We start from the raw sequence: 26,042 nt of genomic DNA, 5'->3' as shown, positions 1-26,042 counted from the left end.
CGGCTGCATGTGATCACGTTTGGATGTTTGTTTTTATTTGACTGACAATTTTCTCTTATTTATTTATTTCATTATTGTTTCGGTCCAACAGGAGCATGCCCTTGGCCAGAAAAGGAGCAGTGTCCAGCGCCCTGTACATGTCCTGGTTGGACACTCTTTCCAAGGACCTCCCTCCTATTCTTTTGGTTCGTGGCAACCATCAGAGCGTCCTGACGTTCTACTCTTAAAGCGCTCCGATTATCACCGATCCCATAAAAGCACACGAAAAGCCGACAATTAACACAAACGCGCGCACGCACACACACCGACACGATGACGGTAGATTACCTGGGACTCTCGGGTAAAAGCGTGATGGACGAATGGACGATACAGAGACTGAGAGCATCTTCTTTGACAAACTCTTCATGTTTTGTAGCTCAGTGACGTCTGCCACTGAGACTGAAAATGAGAATTTGGGAAATGCTTCTAACCAGATGAGAACCTGAGAATGATTAAAGGCCATCGTTATTTTTTTTTTCGTTTGTTTGTGTTTGGCTCACAGGTATCTGAGCAGAAACTACATAATGTTCTGATCACCATTTAGAATCATTTAGAATCTTCACAGTAAATTGTGAGTGTATATATGACCTTTTATTTGCTTTTTTGAAGCAGCAATAATCATCCTGGGTTAGTTTTTCTTTACTTGGGAGAAAAAAACATCTTTTGCAACACCTTTTATAGCCTTATACAGTAGATGTGCCTTTTCCCATTCAGTCAAATTCTAGAATTAAAATTTGCCCTGATGTTTACTCGAGTAAATCTAGATTTATTGTACCTTTCGATTTGGGTGTATGAAATGATTACATTTTTTTACACTAGTGGACTGGTGTTGCCATTGGTTTCCTCTCCTTAGCAGAAAACGAAGCGTCTTGGTTCTTTTCCGCTAAGGGTTTACATTTATTTTTCCTCCCCAAGTTGCCTTTTATTCTTTCTTTCTTTCTTTTTCATATTTCAGGTCTTCCTTTAAACTGTGAACGGGTGTTAGTATTCCTAGTGTAGTTCCCTCTACTGATCCTGGCATGAATTCGAATGTAGGGCTGAAGGACGCTCTAAACTGAACACTGTAGAACTCGATCCTCCAAAGGGCAGATGAATAAGGGGACACGTTCTTGTCTGAACGAAAGTCGTCCCAAAATAGCGGGACATCAAAAGCTGCTATTTAGTGATGGGACACACGAAGAACAATCAACCAAATAAACGGTGACCTCTTCAACATGCATTTTACCCGATTCCACAAATCTGCAGGTTCTGCTCTAGAGGATGCTTTGCCTTAAATAGCAGATGTAATGATTTTTAACTTCTATCTTATAAGCCATACTGGCTGGTTAATGGATTAGCAGGTAAATGCATATTGTAGACAGATCAATAGATGCATGAAAACAGAATGTGTAATGTCAACTCTCATCCCCCCCAAACCACTCCCCCCCCCCCCCCCCCCGAGAGACCAGCATGTTTTGCATACAGTCCAGAGACGTAGCAACAGTCTGAGGCTTTTCAGCGAACTACATCAATTTCCTTCTCATAACCTGGACATGAACCAACTCCCCCATTAATCCTACAGCGTAAAGTTAATGGACTGTTACAGCATCATTTTTTGTTGTTGTTGTTGTTTGTTTATTAGCATAACTTTAGGGTCTTCCCTGTCCTGCATAGTATAAATATCAAGGCCTGGTTAAAGCCATTCTACAGTTTTCAGAATGTATTGAAAAGTCACGTGAGGTCATTCGAAACGTCGTTCACGTCTCTGCGTTGATGTTGCAATGGGACTTGCATGGGATGCAGAAGTTCCTCTATGCAGGTGAACCATGAGTGTTACTCATATCCCAGTCATTTCTCATGAAGCGACTCCAAACTCAGGATTGGATTTCCCCCTCTCTCCCACCATTAATGTTTCATTCTAGATTATTTTTTCTTTTGTCAAAACAAAGATGGACCGTAGCGATTCCAATTCCGTAACCACAATTCAATCCGGTGGGACGTTTTCAAGTAAAAAGGAATTGACTGGAAAGAAATTGCCTTACGACAACTACGTTCCGTTCGCTAGACGAACATCTTCGCCTCCTTCCTGCACTTATTGTAGTCTTCATAATAATGTGACGTGTCGCTTTTAATGTCAATTGAATGTAAACACTAATGCTGAGAAACAAGCAGGTCTGTGTTCTGTCCACACGATTTAAAGTATTTAGGCTTTTTTTTTTCTTTCTATCGAGCTTTTCTCTACAGAGCCACACGACATGCTCAATGGTGTGACGTCCTTCGTTGGGCACTTTGTACTATAAATACCTACAAGACTGCATTTCGAGAACATGTGCAACACCATGTGAGAAAAAACGCCATGCACAACTAAAATGACTATACTCGTATTTAAAACTCGCTCTATATATACTCTAGTGTGTAAACAGAATTTGTATTTAGTACGTGTGACACGTGTACAATGTACCAATCACCTACTGTGTGTTTGTACATAAGTGTGCTAAATGTATACCTACACAGAGCTGTGGCAGTAGTGGCTACTGTACCATGGGATAACACAGGGCACTTATGTGCCTTTTCACTGGTGTTGTGTGCTAGAACTTCCAGGTCAACCGTGTGTGTGTGTGTGTGTGTGTGTATGTATGTGTGTGTGTGTGTGTGTGCGCGCGCGCACGTGTTACTCAAGTTGCTGCATTTCTATCAACCTACTGGCCCATGTGTAGCCAAAGCCCAGTTACTCTCCCTCCAAAAGAGCTGGGAGCAATGACAACCGATAAACAGCAGAGGTCAGCATTGTAGCTCCCAAGTCTAGTTCACACTGTATTTCTTTACTAACTTGTAAATACATTTTAGCCTAACCAGATGAATGAAAGGGAGTAATGGAGTAAATATGGCAAACAATTAAACCGGAGAAATAAATATTTATTTTAGTTTAGATTTCTCCTTTTTTTTTTTTTTTTTTTTTTGGTTTAAATTAATTGCATATTGATTTTTTTTTTTCTTTTGTTTTTTTTAAAACCGTTTTTTTTTTTTGTCTGGATTTCTATCTTTTCTATGCCTTTTGAAGAAGAGCTTTGGCAAGTGAGTAAACGAGCTCAAGTGAAAAGGGTGGATTTAATGGATCTCAGTTGGAAGAGTAATGTTTTGATATATATTGTACTGTTAATTGTCATAAATGATTTTTCTAACATTTTAACATTTAAGGTTACCGATACTTTGTACATCTTTATTGCAATAAATAAAACAAAAAAAACAACTGTAAACAAAGAGTAAAACATTTCTGTATTTTATGCTGCATTTTATAATCATCGTTTGTTCATTTACATCGTGGAACAACACTGCCATCGTGTGTTACAATGAGGAACTTTTCTGTTCAAGGCTCATGTAGTAATATAGTGTCAGCTATAGAGGGCGCATGAGGACTAAATGAGACCGTGCAAGTTTTGTGGGTTCCAAGTCTGAGTTAATGACTAAATAAAATGTCACATTGGACTGAATGGTGAAATAAATGTCGAACAGTCAAAAGAAAATTGTTCAAACATTTTATTTATAAATGTACAATTTTTTTTCTATAAATAGTCATGTATTCATATGTGATTATGAGGGTATTAGGAAAGGGGCTGTAGGAAATGGAAATTAATTAAGGGACGACAAAAAAATATAAATGAAATGAAACATTTGCATATTTGTGGATTTTCTCACACTACCCATTCATTTGTAAAGCAATTCCTATATCCCGTTATTTAAAGAGTTTACATTATCAGTATATTTTTATTTTTATTTAAAAATGCCATTTCTTTTACAGAATAAACTCAAATTTAACTCTTTAAGCTTTTTAAAGATATTTTCTACACAGCTTCTAAACATAAAAAAAAATATTCACTCAACAGAATTTACACTAAATCCTGCTTTCGATATTGTAATATTCCTGCCTGCAATTTAAAATGCTGAATTCACTTGCTTCTGTATCCTAATTGAATCTGGGACAGTACTGAACTAAACTCTAAACTCTAAAACCACAGAATACTGTTCACTTTTGTCTTCTAATAAAATATAATAATAAACAAACTTGTTTTATTCAATCTTCTTTTTTGGTCTTAATTATGCATAACGTCCTCTGCCTTGTAAATCCCCCTTCCCCCCCCCCCATACAAGTGAAAATAATTAAGAATATTTTAATATCTTTTTACTAGGTTTAAACATAAACCCGTGCATATGATCTCAAATGCACATATATTTTTCAATTATTATTACATTTCATTTATAATTTTTTTATTTTACATATAGCATCAGTTATTCCTTGGGATTATTACTATTTTATATGTCAATTCAAGAATTGATACTTAACTTAACTTTGGAGTTAATTAGCTTAATCTCAAAGGAAAACGTGAGAAGCAGATCGGATTTTATAGGGTATTCTTGAAGCTGCTGCTATTTTGACACACACCAGTGTGCATGTGCTGATGGAAGGTTTGCAGGTAGACTGGATAAAGAATGGTGATGTTCTAAGATGCTTTTCTCCTTAACACTGTTTTACAGAGCAGTGATTTGGGTTTGACCACGAACGCATGAATTAAGTCTGGACATTCTCCTTGTTTTTCACACTTTTCTGCGTAAAACATTTTTGTGAATTTATCAGTCGTTCCTTAAATCCTCAATCCAGGCCATCTGGCACCAACAGCCATGTTATTATCAGTAGCTGAGATCCCTGTTCTAATTGTGGATCTGACTGTCAGTAATAGTGGACGGATAGTCACTTTCCATTCCAGTTGCTTTTACGTTGTTGAATAAATGCAAAAAAATAAAATAAATAAAAAAGGTAGTACTATTGCAAAATGTAATAAAGGATTGTGCCCCCCCCAACCACCCCCAACAGTATATACAGTATTAAAGACTAAAAAGTGAACTCTGTATGAAAAAATATCATATTGTATTTCAATGTTACAGTATATAAACAGAACAATCTTGATTGATTTTTTTGTTGTTGAAATTTTTATCATTTTGCTTATAATATTAATCAGCAATTATACATTTATTCAATACTTTTGTTAGCCAAATAAACGTAAAAAATTATTATAAATACAAAATCAGTTTCAAAGAAAAGCTACCTATAATTACATTAATCAATATACACTTTGAGTGTTTAACTAGTAAAAACACAACTACCTTTGGGAAGTCAGGACTATATTTAATGGGTTACTGTATATTACATTAAAATCTATTATGTGCTATTTTATAAGAATTGCCATTAATTGGTGTTAAAGTGTGATTTAGGCTGCACAAGAATGATTGGAATGAGAGCATGTACAAAGCTATGGCTCCTCATATAGGGAAGATGTGACCCGTAATTAGAGCTAATTCGTGTTTTCTAATAGCACCATGAAATCCCCTGATAATAAAACTTATACACTTGAGTAAAATGTAAAACACTGATCTATCAAACCCACTGCTGGAGAATTCTCCCAGAGAAGAGCTGCTGGTTTTTTGGTGAGTTCGGCACAGTGTTGCGTTACTGTAATATAATGTGCAGCTTCATGTGCAGGTTCTGCCCTAGTTCACCTGAGAGGTAGTCTCTGTCCCTGTTGTCCTCTAACTGCAGCAGCTCTGCATGATCATAGAGTGGAGAGCTGCTGATCATCAAATTATAAAACCCTGGAAACGCTTTCTCAGGCATGCAGTGCAGGTAGCTGAGCTCTTCGAGCTGCCTGAGTTGGAAGATGTCGTCCTGATTGCCCCCTGTGATGTTATACGTGACGTGATAAACGAGGGGTTTGAGGGCAGGCACCAGCTCCAGGATGTGGTGGTTGTGGGTGCAGAGGGATATGTTGATTACCAGTAGCAAAGGCTGATCCATGTCCACACTGTCCAGGTCTACTGGAGCTTCCTGCACAGATTAAAAATGAGGTAAAGTAAAGTAAAGTGTGTCGATTTCAAAATCTCAGTTGAAAATAAATCAGTATTGAGCACAATTGCCTTATAGACTAAACCAGGGTCTAAAATGCCTTTAAGGCGATGGACAACGTTGCACATGTCCGCGTTAGTTTGGCTAAACAAAAAAAAAAAAAAATCAGTTTAGTGAACCAATGAGGGAGGTGTTTAGCTTAGTGGTTAAGGCATGGGACTTTAAATCCGAAGGTCACAAGTTCAATTCCAAGCCACACCAAGCAGCCACTCCTGGGCCCCTGAGCAAGAGCAATGAGATAAATGTAAGTCGCTCTGGATAAGTGCATCTGCCAAATACCATAAATGTAGTGACAATTACACGCTAAAAATGTTTTCTTAAATGGAGGTATTGCGATTTTTTTTTTATTAAAATGTTGATTCAAAGACCCAATTAGATACATTGTCATTGTACCAATGGCCGAATAATCAATAGGCAATATTGTCTGACCACATGATGGCGCTCACTTGTGAGACGTGAGAAACATCAACAGCACGTGTATCAATGAACTTTGGCCGTCCATGACCCTGTCACCACTGTTCCTTCCTTGGACCACACATTTGATAGATACTGACCACTGCTGACCAGGAACAGCCCACAAGAGCTGCAGTTTTGGAGATGCTCAGTCGTCTAACCATCACAATTTGGCCCTTGGCAAATTTGCGCAAAACCTTACGTTTGCCCATTTTTCCTGCTTCTAACATATCAACTTTAAGGATGACAAAATGTTGATTTGCTGCCTAATATATCCCACCCACTAACAGGTGTTAGGATAAAGAGATAATCAGTGTTATTCACTTCACCACTTATAATATTATAATGTCATAATTTCATGCCTGCTTGCTGTATGTCAAATTTGTATCATATGCCCATATTTGTGTTGCCCACAATTGAAATAACCAATAGTTCAAAGGCTGATTTTAATGTACAACACTGATCCTAAATCCATTAAACATGCCAGGCTTCAATCTTCAACAAAAACATCAGAAAATAAATTAAGATATGAAATATAGATATTATATACAGCATCTGCGGTATAATTCTAATTTCTTTTACCTCCTCAGACTGGTCGATGGTGTGTCTCTTCCGGATTCCTCTATTATTTGGTCTGTTCACATTGCAATTATAACAGCCTTCAGGAGAGAGATTGTTATCTTCCACTGTTCCTGCTGCACTGGCAGATCCAAGAGGATGCTTTCCAAAGCCCAGACTGGACACACAGTGCCTGTACACACCCACCCAAACATCCTCAGTATCACCAGCATTAAAAATTAACCATCAGTATCAGTAACCACATAGTAAGTGTTAGTGTATGCTTGAAAAAGTGTGTAATTTTAATGTCTAAAAGTAAAATAAAGTAAAATAACTCGAAAGTATTTGCCCTGTACATGTGGTATACTAGTAATATCACCCCGAGCCCAGATGTCCCCAGATGCCACATGTCCTCCTCACCCTTGGCCAACTCTGTAGTACCCAGGAGGACAGCTGCATTTGTAGCCTCCCTGGGTGTTGGAGCAGCCATAGTTGCAGGGGTTTTTAAAGGAGGAGCACTCATTCACATCTTGGCAGCTGCTGGAGAGCTGCTCGAAGTTGAATCCAGGTGGACAGGCGCACTTGAAGCTGCCCAACGTGTTGTAACACGACGCCGTGCCACAGGTGCCGCGAGTGGAGCACTCATTATCATCTATAATACAGACACTTGGTTTCTTTTTGACTGTCAATAATAGTCATTACATACTCTAAATTGTTTCAGTAACTGATATTTTGTGCAATTTATTTTTGTGAAAAATGCCGTCACTATCCTATAGATGGTGCTGTTGCTCCTCCTAATTACAAACATATAACATCGAGAACAACATCACTGATGGCAAGATACTCATCTGAAGCACACAGCTATAAGGAATACTATAATACACACATATACACAGAAGAAAAAACACAATGGATCTTCACTTTATTGTGATACTCACCAACACACTGGTTCCACTGGTGGTGCTGGGTGTAGCCTTTGGGGCAACTGCACCGGTAACCCCCTAAAAAGTTGTCACAACCGTACTGACATCTGTGATTACTGTCACACTCATTAACATCTAGAAAAAAAGGCCAAATAGAAGATATTAAACAACAACAACAATACAAAATAACCAGCTCTGCATTGTAGAGGTCATTTAGGCTTGTTTTTGTTCTTATATTCATCTATGGTTTCTGTTATACTATATTTAAGAATATGGCAACCAAATTAATTAGAAGGTACTGGCAAAATAATTTGCAGGATCATTCTAACATCCTGCCAATGTGAGCACGCTTTCGAATGTTATATTTAAATTCTGCTGTATGCATGAACGCACGCATACCGCAACAGAGATTAAATGTTACACGTAAATCCACATAATCCACTTTACCCATTTCTACACGCCATCAGTCTTTCATATTATAACCCAACATTTTATTGCACAGCTGTAATAATGTGGACTCGTTTTAGCCTGTGATGTGGTACAAGTGCTTCCTTTCCTGCTTCACAGATGTCCTGTGGTATTCTAACAGCTTCATAGAAACGTAGTGAGGAACCAAAACCTTCTCTGGGAACACAAAAGAGCCTTTTTAGATTCTAGAGCCACTGCAAGCATGGATCCATTGGTGGAGTGAAATATTAATGGGAACCTGATTTGGCTTGAAGATAGTTGGCATTGTGACAGTACAGCGGTTTCTGATATACTTAAAGAGGACTGAGGGTCTGTTACCGCTGAACAGTTCATTCTTCATCCCACACATTTCACAGAACGCAACAGACGTAGCTGCAATCTTGGCTAATATGTGAAACAGCAGGTAAATGCTTCATGGCTCATTTCATCAAGGTGAAATCAAATAAATTCAGGTCTTCTCAGTGACTTATTACAAAATAATAATAATAATTATTATTATGATTAATAATTTACACTGGATCTGTTTCAGAACAGAGTATGAAACAGATAAAAAACTCTCCTGGACTGAGTAGATTAACAATCATGAGATGCTGACAGAAGAATATATGATTCAGAAAAGATACTTATGGTTTTTAACTATATGTATTTAAGTTTACACCACAAACCTATATTTTTTAAATAAAGTATAGAATATGATAAATATTATATCAGCAACATTTCTTTGCCAGATTACTGATGAGTTAAGAAAGAAAAGTCATCAGTAGAAAGTTAATGAAATAAAACTGAAAGCTTTGACTTTTATTTGACACTTTAAACATTCAAAGTCTTTCAAAGTTTAGCTTTTCATATAAACTGTTTAGCTCCTGAAATGCTTTTGCTGAAATCCTCTGTCACATGCTTTTAATGTGTTTAGTTGGACACAGTTTTAGGTCTCAGGGTTCATGAGTATGAAAAGCTCTCCAACCCAATGTGACTGCACAGATGTTTAACACTTCCGATCACATGAGCAACAGTTTGTCGTACTGACCTGTTCTCGTTAATGTGGTTCACATAGCTGTCTATTTCGAAAACACAATTACTTGGACTGACGTAAATGAATAAAATCCTATAGCCATAAAACCTTTACTAAGGTGAATTAATTCTTTGAATCCACAGAAAATGGGTATTCTGTGCAGTAAAAGACATGATATTTGGACAGTTATGACAGTACTTATACAGATAAATGAGTATATTACCCTCCCACCTTGATAACTGTGGAGTCAAGAGGTTCATGTGTGCATGGAAAAAAAAACACAGTTTATCACATTACTAAGCAAGTGAGTAATTGAATGCTAATCATTTTCATTCTTTGGCAGGAGTGAAGCCACATGTGAGGAAGCCTATGATAATCAAAAGAGGAATGCGTGCACATCGAAGCATAACTCATCCCTTTGTGAGGAACTGACTCTATTCCAGTATTGTAAACGTATATGTTAATATAACTACAAATAAATTAAATATGTTTACAAACTGTGCAGAAATCTAATATTCAGTGTGCAAGTTGAACGAAATGCTTGAACATGTATGAGGTGGTATTAAGAAAGTTTCAAGACTAGCTCTGTTTATAAGAAAGTACTTTATTTATCTCTGTTTACACACTATTACCTTCAAAATAATCTCCTTGTGCAGCAATACAGAGCTTTCAGGGTTCCTGCCACTTGTGTCCTGAAAGTCTTCTTTTCGAAACATGTCAAGAACCTTCTGTGATACGCGCTGGATCTACGCCATGGTGTTAAAATAGCCACCTTTGAAGTGGATCTTCATCTTCAAGAAGATGGCAAAGTCCTCAGGAGCATGTGGACAGTGCCAGATTTGCCTAGTTTCACGCATAATTTCACGTTTGCACAGCTTCCCATGTACACAGGATGACGTCTTTTGGCACACTGAATGTCAGTGCTCCCTGTGACTGTGCATGCAGCCTTGTGTCTCTAAACGGTTTAATACCACCTCGTATAATGTAACATGAAAATGGTTTAATAAATGCCAATATCAAACTCTGTATGTAGACTGATAATTTATTTGTATATGTATACCATGTAAAGGTTTTGCAAAATACACAAGCTAGTCCGGCATTTGTGGTAATAACAGTGCAGCATTGTCTTTCTTTACCATGACGTCTATTATATGGAAGACAGAAGTGAGAAAGAGTCCAATAATATCTGAATCAAGCTATTGTAATTGTGCTTCATTAAAAAAAACAATTTTGATTTATGCTAATAATTGCCTGCTTTAATGCACTTACAATAATACAATACAAAAACGTGTTCAACAAGCGTTAGTGCAGCAGAACATTCTTGAATTGCAGCATCTTAGCTAGGTTATGGGAAGTTTTTATCAGCTAATAGAATTGCTCAGTGTTGGACTTTAACGAAGTAAATGTTATTCGTTACTGCACTGATGTAGCTTTTCACTTATCGGTACTTTACTGAAGTATTTCCATTTGTGGAGACTTTTACTTTAACTTCACTCTATTTCAAATCTTACGTTTTACTCCTTTTTACTCAATTTTGCGAAATCACTTTTTTATTATTTATAAGCGGATTAAAACGTAACTGGTCAGTCTCGCATCGCAGCAAGCCACCAATTAGGGTCACGTGCTCCGTTTTCATCTTGTGTTGTTTGCTGCTTTTTGGTATCTATTTATCACGAGCACACAGTTCAGTGTCAGTTTAACAGCAAGCAGAACATTTTACGAGTAATAAATGATGGAAGAAACTCCTGACTCTAACTTTCCACAACACTCGTGACCTTACTTGTGCTATTTTTTTTAAGTAGTTGAAAGAAGGTTTTGGGCTCATTATAATTTTAATAAAATTACTCTTTAATATCATTAGATTGGTGTGCCAAGAGTAACATTAGTGTCTTTCCATATAAACTGAGGCAAGGAGCCTTGTGACAAAAATGATACTAGTAACATTATAGCCATAATAAATCATAGTACTTTGGCTACTTAAGTACATTTAAAGGCAAATACTTTCATACTTTTAATCAAGTGAAAATTTAAGGTGAGCATTTTTACTGGAGTCATAATTTACACAGTGCATTGTCCAACACTGGTATTGCTGGGGTTTGCTGGGGTTATCTCAGTAACTACTGTATAATGACAGCATTCTTCTCCCTTTCTTTGACTAAAGCATGTACTCAATGAGTTCACTCTATAGTGCATACACACAATACCACTTCCACTCACATTACAATTTTACCTTCACAGTGCAGGCCTGTAGAGTCCAGGTTAAACCCCTGCTGACATTCACAGCTGAAGCTGCCTGGAGAGTTCTGGCAAATGCCCTTAGCTCCACACAGACTGGGCTCTGCAGCACACTCATTATTATCTGGTACGAGGAAATACACAACACTAAAGCACATAAATCGCAATCCTTACATATTTCTGCATAGTTATACACATATTTGTTTTTGTTTGTTCCATGCTTACCCATACAGGCAGTGTGGTGTTGTGTAAATCCTGCAGGACATTTGCAAGCGAAGCCTCCGATGGTGTTAATACACATAAACTGGCAGTTGTGCCTCTTTAACAGGCATTCATCCAAATCTTGAAAGCATAAGGATGAAATTATTAACCAGTTCATCATCTCGCTCTTAAATGATACATTTAATCCTGATTTGATCTGATATTCCTGTTCTGCATTTCTGATCTATTGCGAATGCATAAAATGCAAAACATACCTGACATCATAGATTTATTTATGTAATAAATATATATAATGTTACCGTCGCCGAACACTCCCTGTACTGACACTATTCTGGGAGAATTCTGGTTCACTTCCACAGAAAACAGCTTGAACTCTTTGACTGTTGTTTTTTTACTTTACCCATTCATTTCTTAGCAAGGGGTTGTTTAATGGCATTAAATTTGTGGATTATATTACTTGTCCATTTAAAAATAAGCTAGTTGTAAAACAATTTACTCTAGACGCCAATGTCTGCATGCAATATCTGTGCTTTAACTTCGGTTTGGAAACAGATGGCCATTATTATGCTTTCATTATCAACAAAATGGTTTTATGACCCAAAACCTTTACTCTAAATGAATGAGACATAAGTTCTTCAGTGTTTAGTTCTAAATGTTGTATAATTAAGTCCCTGGTGACACTGAGATATTACAAGCTGTGTTGATATCAAAGGTTATACTGGACACTATATTAATAACACACAATACATGTAAGGCCTTGCAACAGCATAGAGGAACGTCCTCTGTTATAAGACAGAAGGCCAGATTTGGTACAATGATTACTGTGATGATGACTGCTCTGTCATCACGCTGCAATAAAATGCAATCATATCTCAACTGTTGCCAGTAAGAACGCTGTTATGCAATTATTGGGGTGAAGGACAGACAGGATGTGTTGTCTAGTCACGAGTGGCCCACCATTATGGGACTTTAATTTGAGAACGTTTTTGGCAAGATTTTCACCTTTACATGTTCTGCCATCCTCTTGCAAGATATAGCCACGTGGACAGGAGCACATATAGCTGCCCTCTGTGTTCTTGCAGATGAAGTTGCATGGCTTTGGAGACATTGCGCACTCATCCAAGTCTTAAAATAAAAAGATAAAAAAATTTGATAAGGCACTTTAAGACTGAATATAATTGTCTCCTTACTTGTACTCTGATATTACAATAAAACTGAACCTATATTTCAGAAGATATTAAAATCGGAGAGTTTCTAAAGAGTCTTACCAACACAAGCTGTGCCTGTAATGGTGGCTGTGTAGCCTGGACTACAGTGGCACTTAAACGAACCAATAGTGTTGATACACTGGCCATTCTTACATATGTTTGGTATGACCTTACACTCATCGATATCTGTGGATAAAAAAGTGTACCATTAGCTTTCAAGAAGTTCAGAGGTTATATTTAATAAGATCAGCTGCATTAAGTCATGAGGGTAATCTTAAGGTCAGTGGTGGACATTACTGAAGTAAATGTAATTTGTTACTCGCTTAAGCTTTTTTTGCATATCTGTACTTTACTGAAATATAAAGGTTTTGGGCTCATGATCATTTTAATAGATATCAATCAGTGTTTGACTCATTAATATCATTCTATTGATAGTTTGTGCTGAGAGTAACATTAGTCTTTCACAAAAAGTTGATTAAGCAGAGAATCTTGTGACAAAGATGATAATAGGAACATTATAGCCATAATAAATCACAGTACTTTGGACGCTTAAGTACATTTGTATTTTTACTCAAGTGAAAGTTTAAATTGGGCACTTTTACTTTTACTGGAGTCATATTTTACCTACTGTATCTCTACTTTAACTTAAGTACATGGTTTGTGTACTTCATTCACCACTGTTTTAAGGTTTAGTGACGATAAATTCAAACACACTTCACATCTGAGTAACACTTTTGCACTAAAGATATATATAAAGGAGTAAAGTGAAAATATTGGTGTGTACATAACGCGTACATTTCACTGCAAGTTGTATTCTGAATATAATTGTTTTTGTGACAAATAAAAATCTTGAATCCGAATGATTGTTTTTACGATATGTAAATAAACAAATCTATAAATCTTAAGCATACCTGTGCCATCTGTGGCATAACCTGGCCCATGTGGACACAGTTTTCTGTACTTGAGCGTGCCTGGCAAAGGACAAAGTTCACACTGGTTCCCCCAGCCACGCCCACCATCACAGCAGCACTGGGATTTGGTGCTGGGTATTCTGCTGCTGGAAGACATCTGGCACATGGTCTGCAGCACCTCAGTGAAACAGAAGCCTTGTCTGTAGTCTATGGTAAGATATTACGATGTGATTTTAATGTGTAATAACATGATTTGGATAATTTGTATTTAATTGTAAAGGGTTTAATAATAACTTTCTGCTCTTTAAAGAAAAAAAAAAAAAAAACAGAAAAAGCTTACCAAGGCACTGAGTGCGTGTTGAGTCAGGCTGGAAGCCTTCTCCACATTCACACACGTAACTGCCTATAGTGTTCACGCAGTGGCCATTCTCGCAAATACCTGGCTTAGTGCGACACTCATTCTCATCTAGTGGAAGAGACAAAAAAACCTTCAAGGTCAAATGAAATGCATGCGTATTTAAGTATGTCAAGTTGAAGTATGCAAATAGTATTAATGTCACTTAACAGATGAGAAACAAGAGTTCTGACCATGACACACTTCGTCATCCATCTTGCGCACCGTTCCAGGAGGACACATGCACATGAAGGTTCCAATGAGGTTTTTACAGTTCATACCCCAGGTGTCACAGTCATGTAAACCTTCTGCACACTCATCCAGGTCTGCAGCACAAAAGCAAGAAGTAAGAAAACACCGTATTTTTTACTTCTCAATTGAATATTTAAATGAAATATTTTCCAAAATTTCAAAATGCAAAACACTCTAATCATTTTAATCTCATATGACCATCATTTTGTGTTATTCTCCTACCCTGACACATTCTCCCATCATTACGGAGTGTGTAGCCAGATGGACAGGAGCACTCGTATCCTCCGAATGTATTAATGCATCGGAAGGCACAAAGCAAAGGGTTTTGCCTACATTCGTTTATATCTGTAGCATAAAGATAAACAGTCGGACTCGCAATTGAATGTCGTGGAACGTAATCATTTCCCAAAAGATGAAAAAAACAGAATAAAAAGAATATCACCTTCACATGTCATAGTGGGCCCTGGCTCGAATCCTTCCTCACAGTTGCACTCAAAGCTACCCATCATGTTAGTGCAAGTACCGTTTCCACATGGGTTCCCCACTGCACACTCATCAACGTCTGCATGAACAATTAAATCCAGGTGTTTGTTCCGATTATTAACTTTGCACTAGAGTTATAAAGATTTTTTAATGTAACAAAATCTATAGACATGAAAAACGGGTAAAATATGCACCAAATCACATGCCATATGTTAAACGTCATAAATGGAATTTAAATGTATTATTATTCTGTGTCCACTATTGTCCAGTCTTTAGTTTGTCATCCTATCTGTGTTTAGCTGTACTGTGTTACTGTAGTCTTTGGAGGGTCAGTGTTAGTCCGTGTGATCCGATCCAACAGATGAGCTCCTAAAGCTCAAATTGCTGAAGAACTTAATGCTGTTAATGATCGACAGGTCAGAACTGTTGTGGCAGCAAAAGTGGACCAACACAATATAAGGCAGGTGGTCATAACGATATGCCTGATTAGTGTAGTTCTCTTGACTAATTTTTGATGATAAACTTCCTTGTTTAAAGCCTGTTTGCCTGAGATCTGATCTTTAAACTGACTCTTTGATTCTTAACACTTGAGTCTCCACTCATTACACGTGACAGTAGTTGCAGTAAATAATGAGCTTAGAGAAAATGCACGCCAATGTTTTCTCACCAATACAATGTATTCCAGTGTAATTGAGTGTGTAGCCTGTAGAACACTCGCAGCGGAAGGAGCCATCAGTGTTGATGCAGTGGCCGTTGTGACAAATGCCTGGGTTCTCCACGCATTCATTCATATCTGCCATTATTATCCAGTGGATACAGGGGGAAAAATGGAAACAGTTTCAGTTCCAACGGTTGCAAACTAATGTCATCATGTGATATACTTGCTAGGCATTTTGATACCATACCACTATTCTATTCCATTCTCCCTGTTATAAATACTGCCAAATTTGTCTTCAGCACTGCAAAACATTCTTTCTGATGCCAAGTTAAGAATCATCTATGTCACTGCAAACCTGCATTTTTATTTGCTGAAGTCAGGGTCAGATAAATAGCTGCCAAGAACCACACTAATTAATATGTATAGAGATACATTATACATATATATATCTAATTTATAGAAGTAAATTCAAAATGTTCTACATTTTCTAGTAGATAAATAGATTTTGCACATCATATAATTTCATGTTTAAATCATTACTATTTTAGTTTTAAATATTTTAGAGCCAGAAAAACTACTGAAAACAAAAATAAATTTACATGCCTGATAATTACAAACCCCCATGTACCTTAACCAGTTTTGATGTGCCGTATAAGTAATGTCCATCAGGTTAGGCTAGCTCTGACATTGTTACAAAGACTGGCAAAAATGTTGACTAAAAAATAACCCTCTAATTACCTGGGCTTAACAGTTTCACACAAAAGAAAACCATTAAGGTACATTTGTTTTTAGAAACCGTGTGAATATTTTGGAGTCAGAGCAACAATTTTAGCTTGATTAAAACCCTTTAAGGCTGATTTAGAAATGGTCACTTTCTTACCAATGATTGTATCCCCAATCCCTGGAATGATTCCATAACCAAAAGGACACAGGTCCTGAAATCCAGCTATAATAGAAAAAAATTTAATATACAGATACTATATCATTTGTGAAATTAATAAGAACCAGATCTGTGTAAAAATAAAAAGGCACCATCATGTTCTTTGGGGCAGAGTTCACAGGGGTAGCCCCAGCCCTCATTGGACATGGTGCTACAACAGCACTTGTCTTTGGTGGTGTTGAAAGGCTGAGGGCTGGTGCACTTTCCATTCTCAAAGCGGGTGAAGCAAAAGCTCTCTCTTGTGTCTAAAAAAAGGAAAGATTAGAGATAATAGATTGTTTATCGAAGTTAAACATAAAATAATATACTCTAGCTCAAAAGCTCTTGTGTTCAATTGCATATTTTGTGCAGCATATCTATAAAGTAAACGGTAGATAAAATTCGTGTGTTTAAAATCGGGTTTTACCATTTTCATAAAACACTGTTGTCACGTTGACATTTGTTTAAATCAGACTGATTTACCATAACAGCGACGTCCACTTTCCGAGAGAACAAAGCCTGGTTTGCACACACAGTGGAAGCTGCCAGGGTTGTTGTAACATGAGCCAAACAGACAGATGTTGGGGTCCTCCTCACACTCATTCTCATCTGTTAGGGTTAGAAGGTAGTGAAGATAGTCATCACAACCAAATAGAGAGCTATTTAGATTACTGTCTTACAAAAAAGCTTCCCTCTGAGAAAGCAAAAAACACAGGGGTTTACACAAGTTAAATGAACTTATATAGTCATGAGATCATCTGATTACAAGTTGTTGGCAAGGGATGGATATAGCAGTGCCAGAGTGGGATATAAAACACAATAATGTAAATAAACAATAAAAACTCATACAAACAATCATTAAAAAAATCAAGAACAGTTTTAAATCACCAGTAAAAGAAACATTTGATAAAAGGAATCATCAACTGCTGTTTAAAACACAGTATTTGGTCCTGTAGCTCATACTTTTACATATGGTTTGGACATGTGCAGAGGAGGGACATGGGGGTATATCGGTAGGAGAATGCTGAGGATGGAGCCACCAGGGAGGAGGAAATGAGGAAGGCCAAGGTGGAGGTTTATGGATGTGGTGAGGGAAGACATGCAGGTAGTTGGTTTGAAAGAGGCAGATGTAGAGGACAGGAAGGTGTATGGAGACGGATGATCCGCTGTGGCGACCCCCAAATGAGAGAAGCCACAAGAAGAAGAAGAAGAAGAAAAAGAAGAAAAAGAAAATACTTTTACATCATTTTAAAACCTGAATAAAAATAGACAAAAATGAACACAACATAGAGTAAAACATGTTCCACACAAAATGCTGTGTTAAAAGGAGGGCACGTACCTACACACTGATTGTTCTGTACAATGTAACCAGGCGGACAGATACAGCGAAAAGAGCCATCCAAATTCTGGCATGTTCCGGGAGCACATATTCCCGGTAGCATTAAACACTCATTCACATCTGTAAGTATTGCAAATGAGAGCGGGAAAATGATTTTAAGATATACAAGTGTAAAAAAAATCATTGAGAAAAATAACATACCAATGCAGTTCTTCCCATCATTGGTTAGATCATATCCATCCTCACACAGGCAATGGAAGGAGCCAATGCTGTTTAGGCAATGCCCGTTTCTGCACAGCTGACTGTATGCTGCTGAACATTCGTTGATATCTAAACAAAGATAACACAACAGACAAACATAGAACATTCAAAATTTGCTGTCGTTTACTGACTTTTTTATTTTTTATTTTATGAAGATGTCATTAAGGCCCAACACTCTCCTACCTGCATGTGCTGCCTGTGAGTGACTTTTTACCACTGCTGCCTCATTTTTGCGACATGATACTGTATTACTGTATCCTTTTTTTTGGCCAACTTGCATGTTGAAGATGCTGTTGTGTTGATCTTATTTGTATTAATGTATTGTAATGTAATGTTGAGGTGTACTATTTGATTTGTATTTTATTGAAAAACCTCACAAATCAACTTTTTTTTAATAATGTGTCTTGGGGTTGTGTAGCCTACAATCAATATGAGTAAAATACTCAAATTCTGTTAAAATCCTATACTCTAAACATTTGACACGTCATATTGAATTTGGTGACTTTTAATTTGTAATGGAGGAAGTTTTGCAGTAAGGCATCTATACTTTTTCTCAACTATGATTTTCAGGTTCTCTTTACACTTCTGCTTCTGCATGCAACATCTTGTTAAAATTAACAGTACAAACTCCTGTTTTGTTCTACAAATGTATTAACAAACAACAACCAACAAACACAGAATTCTTCAGAAGAACTGCATTTAGATAGAAAATTAAAGTAGTTACCTGTGCACTGGTTGTTTAGAGTGAGCTCAAAGCCTGGATGGCATAGGCAGTTGTAGGATCCCACAGTATTCTTACATGTGCCATTTCTACAGGGCTGACGCACACACTCATCGATGTCTGTAGGAGGAAATATAGATGTATAATAAACCATAAAGCATTTTGGGCACTACTTTTACTTTCCTACTTTAATTTTTATTCATTTATTAGGTAATTGTATATATTATATGCAATATAATTTTATATATAATAAATACAATTACCTAATGTGTTTTATGTATAAATTATACACAACATTTTTGCAAAGTACACCTCGAAGGTGAGTGGGATTATAAATAACTATATACACAAAGGGTGAGAAATTGTCATAATTCAATTTTATCCAAAATAACTTTAAATGAATTGATTTATGTATAAAAATATACATGCATACACCGACCAGGCATAACTTTATGGTCACCAATCAGGCATAACATTATGACCACCTGTCTAATGTTGTGTTCGTCCCCCTTTTGCTGCCAAAACAGTTCTTACCCGTAGAGCATTAACAGCATTAACTTCTTCAGCAATTTGAGATACAGGAGCTCGTCTGTTGGATCGGACCACAAGGATCAGCCTTGGCTTAACGAGCCTTGGCTGCCCATGACCCTGTCGCTGGTTCACCACTGTTCCTTTTGATAGATACTGACCACTGCAGACCAGGAACATCCCACAAGAGTTGTCTAGTCATCACAATTTGGCCACTGTCAAACCCCTTTAAATCCTTAGGCTTGACAAAATGTTCACTTGCTGCCTAATATATCCCACCCACTAACAAGTGCCATGATGGAGATAATCAGTGTTCACTGTTTTTGTAAAGTCATAACGCTATGCCTGTTATTCTCAGTTTCGATCAAAGCATAGTTACTGTGGCTATAACAATTGCTGCAGCACTATAAATCATATATTATGTAGTGGATTTGCTTTACCCATGCACATCTTGCCGTTGGGGGTGGCCATAAAGCCGACATGGCATGTACACATATAGCCACCTTGGATGTCCACACACTTGCCATGACTGCAAAGGTTGGGAGTTTCCAAACACTCATTTCGGTCTGCACATGTGGAGCAGAAGATACAGTAGAACAAATGTTCCCAAAGAACACACTGGGCAAAAATAGTGCTGGCATGCCAGAAGTGACAAATACAAACAATGTTAGAAAATACAAGCAATAATCTGCTCTTATGCCTGTCCCTATAATTTAGTTCTTCTTATTTTATTCTGACGGTGACAATTTAAACAAAATATAATTCCATATACAGTATATGCTTAAACATTTTGAAGAGCTTGTAAAAATAATACAACCTACAGTCCTACATGGTGAATAAAATGAATAATTATACTACACGTGATCCATTTTAAGACCTTTATCTCACCTATACAGGCTCCAATGGGTGAAAGTTTGAAGCCATCTGAGCATTCACAGCGATAGCTGCCAGGGCTGTTAATACAGTCTGCATTCCTCTGGCACAAGATTTCTGAACCACTGCACTCGTCGTTGTCTGCAGTTCACATACACATATACGTATAAACTGTGGTGACTGGCAAAACAATTGGCAATCCATTTAACATTTCCCATTATCAGAGTTTGACACTGTGGATACGTCTGCCATGCCTGTCATTATGAAGATTTTCTGACAGTTGTTTTTATAGTTCAGGCTGAATTCTGCTCATTTCCTACTAAAGAGTGCTAACCAGCTGGCATCGTGTTGTACACAAAAGCTCCCCTTTTAAGGCCGAGCCCATGGTTGCTGCATACAACTTGGAGACTGTTAAAAGAGGAAATTGATCACATTCCCCTAAGCGAGGGCCAACATCCCTGTGAGATCTGTGTGAGTGCTGGAGAAGAGAGGATAATGGGTGGAGGCATGTACGCTTAAGTTAAATACTGTCTGGAGTTTGAAGTGAAGCCGACCCAGTCCGAGGATTGGTACAGATACAGACTGTGAACTAATATTTGTAGAAGAGGAAAAGAAAGAAAGAAAGAAAGAAAGAAAGAAAGAAAGAAAGAAAGAAAGAAAGAAAGAAAGAAAGAAAGAGAAATGCGAAACATTACAGCTGTAGTACTGCAGAATATAGATACAGTGCATCTGGAAAATATTTACATCACTTTTTGTTATGTACATTCCACATTTTGTTATGTTACAGCCTTATTTCATGGATTAAACTCAATATTTTCCTCAAAATTATACGAACAATACCCTGTAATGACAACGTAAGAGGGGTTTGTTTAATAATGACATGCAAACGCATTGACAGGCTTTGCTTAATACTTTGTTAAAGCACCTTTGGCACCAATTACAGCCTCAAGTCTTTTTGGGTATGATGCTACACGCATAGCACACCTATTTTTATGCAGTTTCTTCAATTCCTATTTGCAGAACCTCTCAAGCTCCATCAGATTGGATAGGGATGGGTGCACATAGAGATTCACAGAGTCGTCCCGTAACCACTCCTTTGTTATCTTGGCTGTGTGCTTATGATCGGACAACGGAAGATGAACCGTCGCCCCAGTCTGAGGTCCATAGAACTCTGGAGAAGGTTTTCATCAAGGATGCCTCTGTACATTGCTGCATTTATACAATCATATCCAATCAACTGATTTTACCACATATGGACTTCAATTAAGTTGTAGAAACATCTCAATGATAATCAGTGGAAACAGGATGCACCTGACCTAAATTTTGCAGTGAATATTTATGTACATGTAATTAATCTTTTTTTTTTTTTTTTTTTTATAAATTTGATTTAAACATTTTTCATTAGATTTAGTTTAAATTCCAGATTCTAAACAAATGTTCTTTTACGCTGTCATTATAGGGTATTGTTTGTAGAATTTTGAGGAAAATAATTATTTAATCCATTTTGGAATAAGGCTGTAACAACAAAAGGCGGAAAAAAGTGAAGCGCTGTGAATACTTTCCGGATGCACTGTACACATATTCAATGAATATCAACAGCAAAATTAGTGCTGTTATATTTTAGGGATGATGAGGAATCACCTTCGCAAATAAGAAGCAAATCATTGTAGCTGAATCCTCTTGGACATTCACAGTGAAAACTTCCAATATGGTTGATGCATACACCATTGGTACAGATCCCTGGAATCTCCTGACACTCATCAATATCTGAATATTAAATAAACGAATACAATCAGTCAGTTTCTACAAATTCTTGCAAACATTGCACAAACATTGTTCTACTATAAAAGATCATTAAAAAAAGCCTTACCAACAGGTTTTCCAGTTTCAATGTTAATTTCAAACCCTGGTGAAATATTTCCACAAAGAGTGTGAAAGCCCTCTGAAGGAAGAAACAGAGATGAGTTTTAATCTTGTGCATGCACCATATTAAGTCGTCTGCTGCACTGGGTGTGAGTGTGTGTGCGGGGTTGGACTCAGCAAACTGACCAGTGCCTGGTATGGGACATTTCTGACAGGGTTTGTTCCAGGCTTTGCCCATGTTATATCCACAGCAGCAGATGCGATGTGTAATGTTGAAGGCCAGCTCACTGTCACATGTCGTGCCATTGTAGTTGCGAAAGCAGAGGCTTTTCCTCATGTCTAGTGAACATAACATCAATCAGTCTCACGTACTTGCGAGCAGAATAGAGGACACATTTTTATAGAAATAGAAATATACCTCATGATGTTTTCTACATACCCATGCACTTGTTGCCTCCATTAACCTGCATGTAATCCTGAGGACACACACATGTGTAGTTGCCCAGTATGTTATAGCACGTGCCTGGACCACAAATCCCAGGATTCACCAAACATTCATCAATATCTGAAGATAAAAGATAAGTGACAATAACATAATTAATGCATATTCCTTGTATTAATCCATCATAGCTTCTTTTAATTAATATACCTCTAAAGTAAGTTTTGGTCTCTTTGTACAGTGTTTAATGTTTTTTCCAGATTTGATTGATTTAAGTTCTATGTATTGCTGCTAGCAAAAATAATCACAGGAAACAAAAACTAGTTTTAAATTTAAATGAACACATGCAGTATATGAATTATAAAAATGTATTTAGTCTTGAATTAGTATTGTGTAATTAGCTCAGCCTTAGACAATAGACAGTTATTCCCACACCTAAATATATATATATTCCTTACGACTACTTTTATCTGGAAATGAAATGTTCTCAGAATAGTCTGTATCACCTGATTGGTGAAATCTCATTAAAACAACAGATATTAGTAAGATATAACTATGAGTAAGTAAGCAGATATTGATAAGTAGTAATCAAAAGCATTCTCACCCTCACAAATACGGCTGTCTGCATTGAGGTGGTAGCCATTTGGGCAGTCACACTGGAAGCTGCCAAACGTGTTGATGCAGTCTCCACCTTGGCAAAGACCAGGAAGCTCCTGGCACTCATCTATGTCTGAACAACAACCAGTTAACATCCTTAAGTCCTTGTTAACATGAAATCAAATAACACATAATACCTGTTTGAATAGTTTAATGATAAATACATAGGAAATGGCAAATTTTAATAAATAGTAGTAGTAGTAGTAGTAGTAGTAGTAGTAGTAGTAGTAGTAATAGTGGTAATATTAGAGTTGTAGTACCAGCAATAGTAGTAGTAGTATTAATATTAGTAGTAAAAGTAATAGTAATAGTAATACTAGTAGCAGGAGTAGTAGTAGTAAAAGTAATAGCAGTACTATAAGTAATAGTAGTAGCAGTAGTAGTAATAGTAGAAGTAGAAATAGTAGTAGTAATAATAATACTAGTAGTAGTAGTAATAGTAATAGTAGTAGCAGGAGTAGTAGTAGAAGGCGTAGTAGTAGTAGTAGTAGTAGTAGTAGTAGTAGTAGTAAAAGTAAAAGCAGTACTATAAGTAATAGTAGTAATAGTATTAACAGTAGTAGCAGTAGTAGTAATAGTAGTAGCAGGAGTAGTAGTAGTAGTAGTAGTAAAAGTAATAGCAGAACTATTAGCATGTAAAAGTGGTAGTAAGAGGAGTAGTAGTAGTAATAGTAATAGTAAAACTAGTAATAGTAGTAGTAATAGTAGTAAAATAAGTGGTAGTAGTGATCGTAGTAGTTGAAGTAGTAGTATAATATTAGTAGTAGTAGTAGTAGTAGTAGTAAACGTAGTAGTGGTGGTAAAAGAAGTAATAGTAATGATTGTAGTTGTGTTAGTTGTAATAGTACTTTTTAAGCAAAAAACATTTTAAGCAACTAATCCAATAAATGTGAAACATCACTGTAACAAGATATATTAATGAGAGTTTAATTAAAACCATGGTAGATTGAGCTTATATTTAAGTAGGTGATTAACTATCTAAAGAAATCATATCGTTGTCAAAAATTATAATATATACTGTAGTGCTTGTGTTCATTTTAAAATTACCCTCCAGTATAATCGTCACTAGGTTGGGCCTGAATCCCTCTCCTCCTGGACACAGGGTGTTATAGTCCGCTAAAAACACAGAGCACGGTGCATAAATAAGGTGTCACATTTCATTAATATCCTTAATACACATATAAGGAAATCTACATCATATCGGATTGAGTACTCACAGGAGTTAGCAGGGGGGCAGAATTCACAGGGGTTTCCCCAGGCTCTGCCCAGGGAGCAGCAGCAGGCTGAGCGACTAACACCAATGCCCACCTCCACACTACAAGCCAGGCCAGCGCGCCCACGGTTCAGCACATCGAGGAAGCAGGTCCCTACACGTGGGTCTAACAGCGGAAGACAATATGAAAAAGATATTAACATTACAGCACAAGAATCTAAAGTTTATCTAGCAATAGATATGCAGTACGAACCCACACAGCCGACCCCAGTTGGGTTAAGTTCATAGTCTGTAGGGCAGTTACATTCATAAGATCCTGGTGTGTTCACACAGTAGCCATTCACACAGTTGATAGGGTCCAAGCACTCATCAACATCTGTACAGAAACACAAAATTAGAGATCACAGGCCAAATCTGAAATGGAGAAGACATTTATCATGAAATTTGGGTGTGTAAGTAGGACGTACCTGTGCAGTTGCCCCCGGATCGGTCTAACTCGTAGCCTTCTTCACAGATGCAGCGGAACATGCCCGGGAGGTTTTTACATGTACCAAACACACAGAGCTGCTGAAAGGCACATTCATCGATATCTGCAAAACAGGATATAGGAGCTCCATCTACATTCGTACTAATGCTCTTAGTAATTGTGAAAGTCATGGAAGGGTTATAATATACTTTACTTTGTGTTTGTAATACATCCAGCTACCTGTTCATTAGTTTTATAAAACGGAAGTCCGAAGAGGCCATGCGTTTTTTTTTCTTACTTGTTTTCTCGTGATCTTGACATAACAAATTCTTTCCTACTAATGCGTACTTAACTTCTCTGTGTATTCGGCATAAGAGTTTATATATATTTATTTATATTATTATATATTTATATATGATTTCATGCAAAATTTGAGCAGAGACCTTCTAGCTCACAAGCATTTTGTACACAAGTCAGTTATATCTACATTCTAGAACAGAGACAGTAAACACCAGAATAATGTCCCAAATCTGCCATGTGTGTGTAGAATGCACAACCTTGGCAAGCTCTGCTGTCAGGGGTTGCAGCAAAGCCCATCTCACAGTCACAGCGATAGTCTCCAGGGATGTTTAGACACTGGCCATTTTCACATACATCAGCATTCTCAGTGCACTCGTCTATGTCTGCATAACGTTACAGAAAACCCATAGTGGCATCAGGCCTGACTATAATCTTATAATTATAGTGCAACATAATTATGTTAATTATAATATAATTAACATCATTATAATTATAATATATGATAGAATTGTAGGTATCTGGTATGTTACAGTTTTAAAATACTCTGTTTTTTTTTAACCCTTACCTAAACATCTTAAACCATCTCCTTTAAAACCCTCTGAACAGGCACAGTGGTATGAGCCAGGTGTGTTCATACAGTTAGCATCAGGACTGCACTTGTGGGTCTGATTGGTGCATTCATCCACATCTGAAATCAAGTCAAGTCAAGAAG

The 26,042-nt window shown here is 37.1% G+C and overlaps 2 protein-coding genes across 5 annotated transcripts in view; one reads left to right on the top strand and one right to left on the bottom strand.

Moving 5' to 3' along the window:
• The window catches only part of slc12a2 (solute carrier family 12 member 2), a 58,720-nt gene extending 58,207 nt beyond the window's left edge, over positions 1 to 513 (top strand). For all 3 annotated transcript variants that reach the window (XM_046861889.1, XM_046861888.1, XM_046861887.1), the window contains one exon: positions 92 to 513. In XM_046861889.1, the coding sequence (XP_046717845.1) occupies positions 92 to 227 (136 nt within the window). In that variant the 3' untranslated portion in view covers positions 228 to 513. The remainder of the gene's footprint in view (positions 1 to 91) is intronic.
• Positions 514 to 3,540: 3,027 nt separating this feature from the next.
• LOC124393846 (fibrillin-2-like) overlaps positions 3,541 to 26,042 on the bottom strand; it is a 61,179-nt gene continuing 38,677 nt past the window's right edge. Inside the window, exons 33-65 of one of the 2 annotated variants that reach the window (XM_046861886.1) lie at positions 25,896 to 26,018; positions 25,588 to 25,713; positions 25,032 to 25,154; positions 24,818 to 24,940; positions 24,569 to 24,730; positions 24,399 to 24,467; positions 23,299 to 23,424; positions 22,695 to 22,820; positions 22,442 to 22,594; positions 22,263 to 22,334; positions 22,034 to 22,159; positions 20,408 to 20,533; positions 19,960 to 20,085; positions 18,995 to 19,111; positions 18,211 to 18,339; positions 18,010 to 18,129; positions 17,154 to 17,279; positions 16,784 to 16,936; positions 16,632 to 16,697; positions 15,761 to 15,886; positions 15,053 to 15,172; positions 14,833 to 14,955; positions 14,553 to 14,684; positions 14,305 to 14,430; positions 13,965 to 14,171; positions 13,114 to 13,239; positions 12,848 to 12,970; positions 11,849 to 11,965; positions 11,619 to 11,747; positions 7,924 to 8,043; positions 7,406 to 7,637; positions 7,010 to 7,178; positions 3,541 to 5,896 (exon numbers count right to left, since the gene is read on the bottom strand). In XM_046861886.1, coding sequence (XP_046717842.1) covers positions 5,522 to 5,896; positions 7,010 to 7,178; positions 7,406 to 7,637; positions 7,924 to 8,043; positions 11,619 to 11,747; positions 11,849 to 11,965; positions 12,848 to 12,970; positions 13,114 to 13,239; positions 13,965 to 14,171; positions 14,305 to 14,430; positions 14,553 to 14,684; positions 14,833 to 14,955; positions 15,053 to 15,172; positions 15,761 to 15,886; positions 16,632 to 16,697; positions 16,784 to 16,936; positions 17,154 to 17,279; positions 18,010 to 18,129; positions 18,211 to 18,339; positions 18,995 to 19,111; positions 19,960 to 20,085; positions 20,408 to 20,533; positions 22,034 to 22,159; positions 22,263 to 22,334; positions 22,442 to 22,594; positions 22,695 to 22,820; positions 23,299 to 23,424; positions 24,399 to 24,467; positions 24,569 to 24,730; positions 24,818 to 24,940; positions 25,032 to 25,154; positions 25,588 to 25,713; positions 25,896 to 26,018 — 4,517 coding nt within the window. In that variant the 3' untranslated portion in view covers positions 3,541 to 5,521. Of the gene's footprint in view, positions 5,897 to 7,009; positions 7,179 to 7,405; positions 7,638 to 7,923; positions 8,044 to 11,618; positions 11,748 to 11,848; positions 11,966 to 12,847; positions 12,971 to 13,113; positions 13,240 to 13,964; positions 14,172 to 14,304; positions 14,431 to 14,529; positions 14,685 to 14,832; positions 14,956 to 15,052; positions 15,173 to 15,760; positions 15,887 to 16,631; positions 16,698 to 16,783; positions 16,937 to 17,153; positions 17,280 to 18,009; positions 18,130 to 18,210; positions 18,340 to 18,994; positions 19,112 to 19,959; positions 20,086 to 20,407; positions 20,534 to 22,033; positions 22,160 to 22,262; positions 22,335 to 22,441; positions 22,595 to 22,694; positions 22,821 to 23,298; positions 23,425 to 24,398; positions 24,468 to 24,568; positions 24,731 to 24,817; positions 24,941 to 25,031; positions 25,155 to 25,587; positions 25,714 to 25,895; positions 26,019 to 26,042 lie in introns of those variants that run through there. The other variant, XR_006927392.1, reaches the window with a different exon arrangement.

The sequence above is a fragment of the Silurus meridionalis genome, chromosome 11 (genome assembly GCF_014805685.1).
Source record: "Silurus meridionalis isolate SWU-2019-XX chromosome 11, ASM1480568v1, whole genome shotgun sequence".
NCBI classification, from domain to species: domain Eukaryota; kingdom Metazoa; phylum Chordata; class Actinopteri; order Siluriformes; family Siluridae; genus Silurus; species Silurus meridionalis.
The sequence above is the reverse complement of the archived record's forward strand: the minus strand, read 5'-3'. Positions and strand labels throughout refer to the sequence as shown.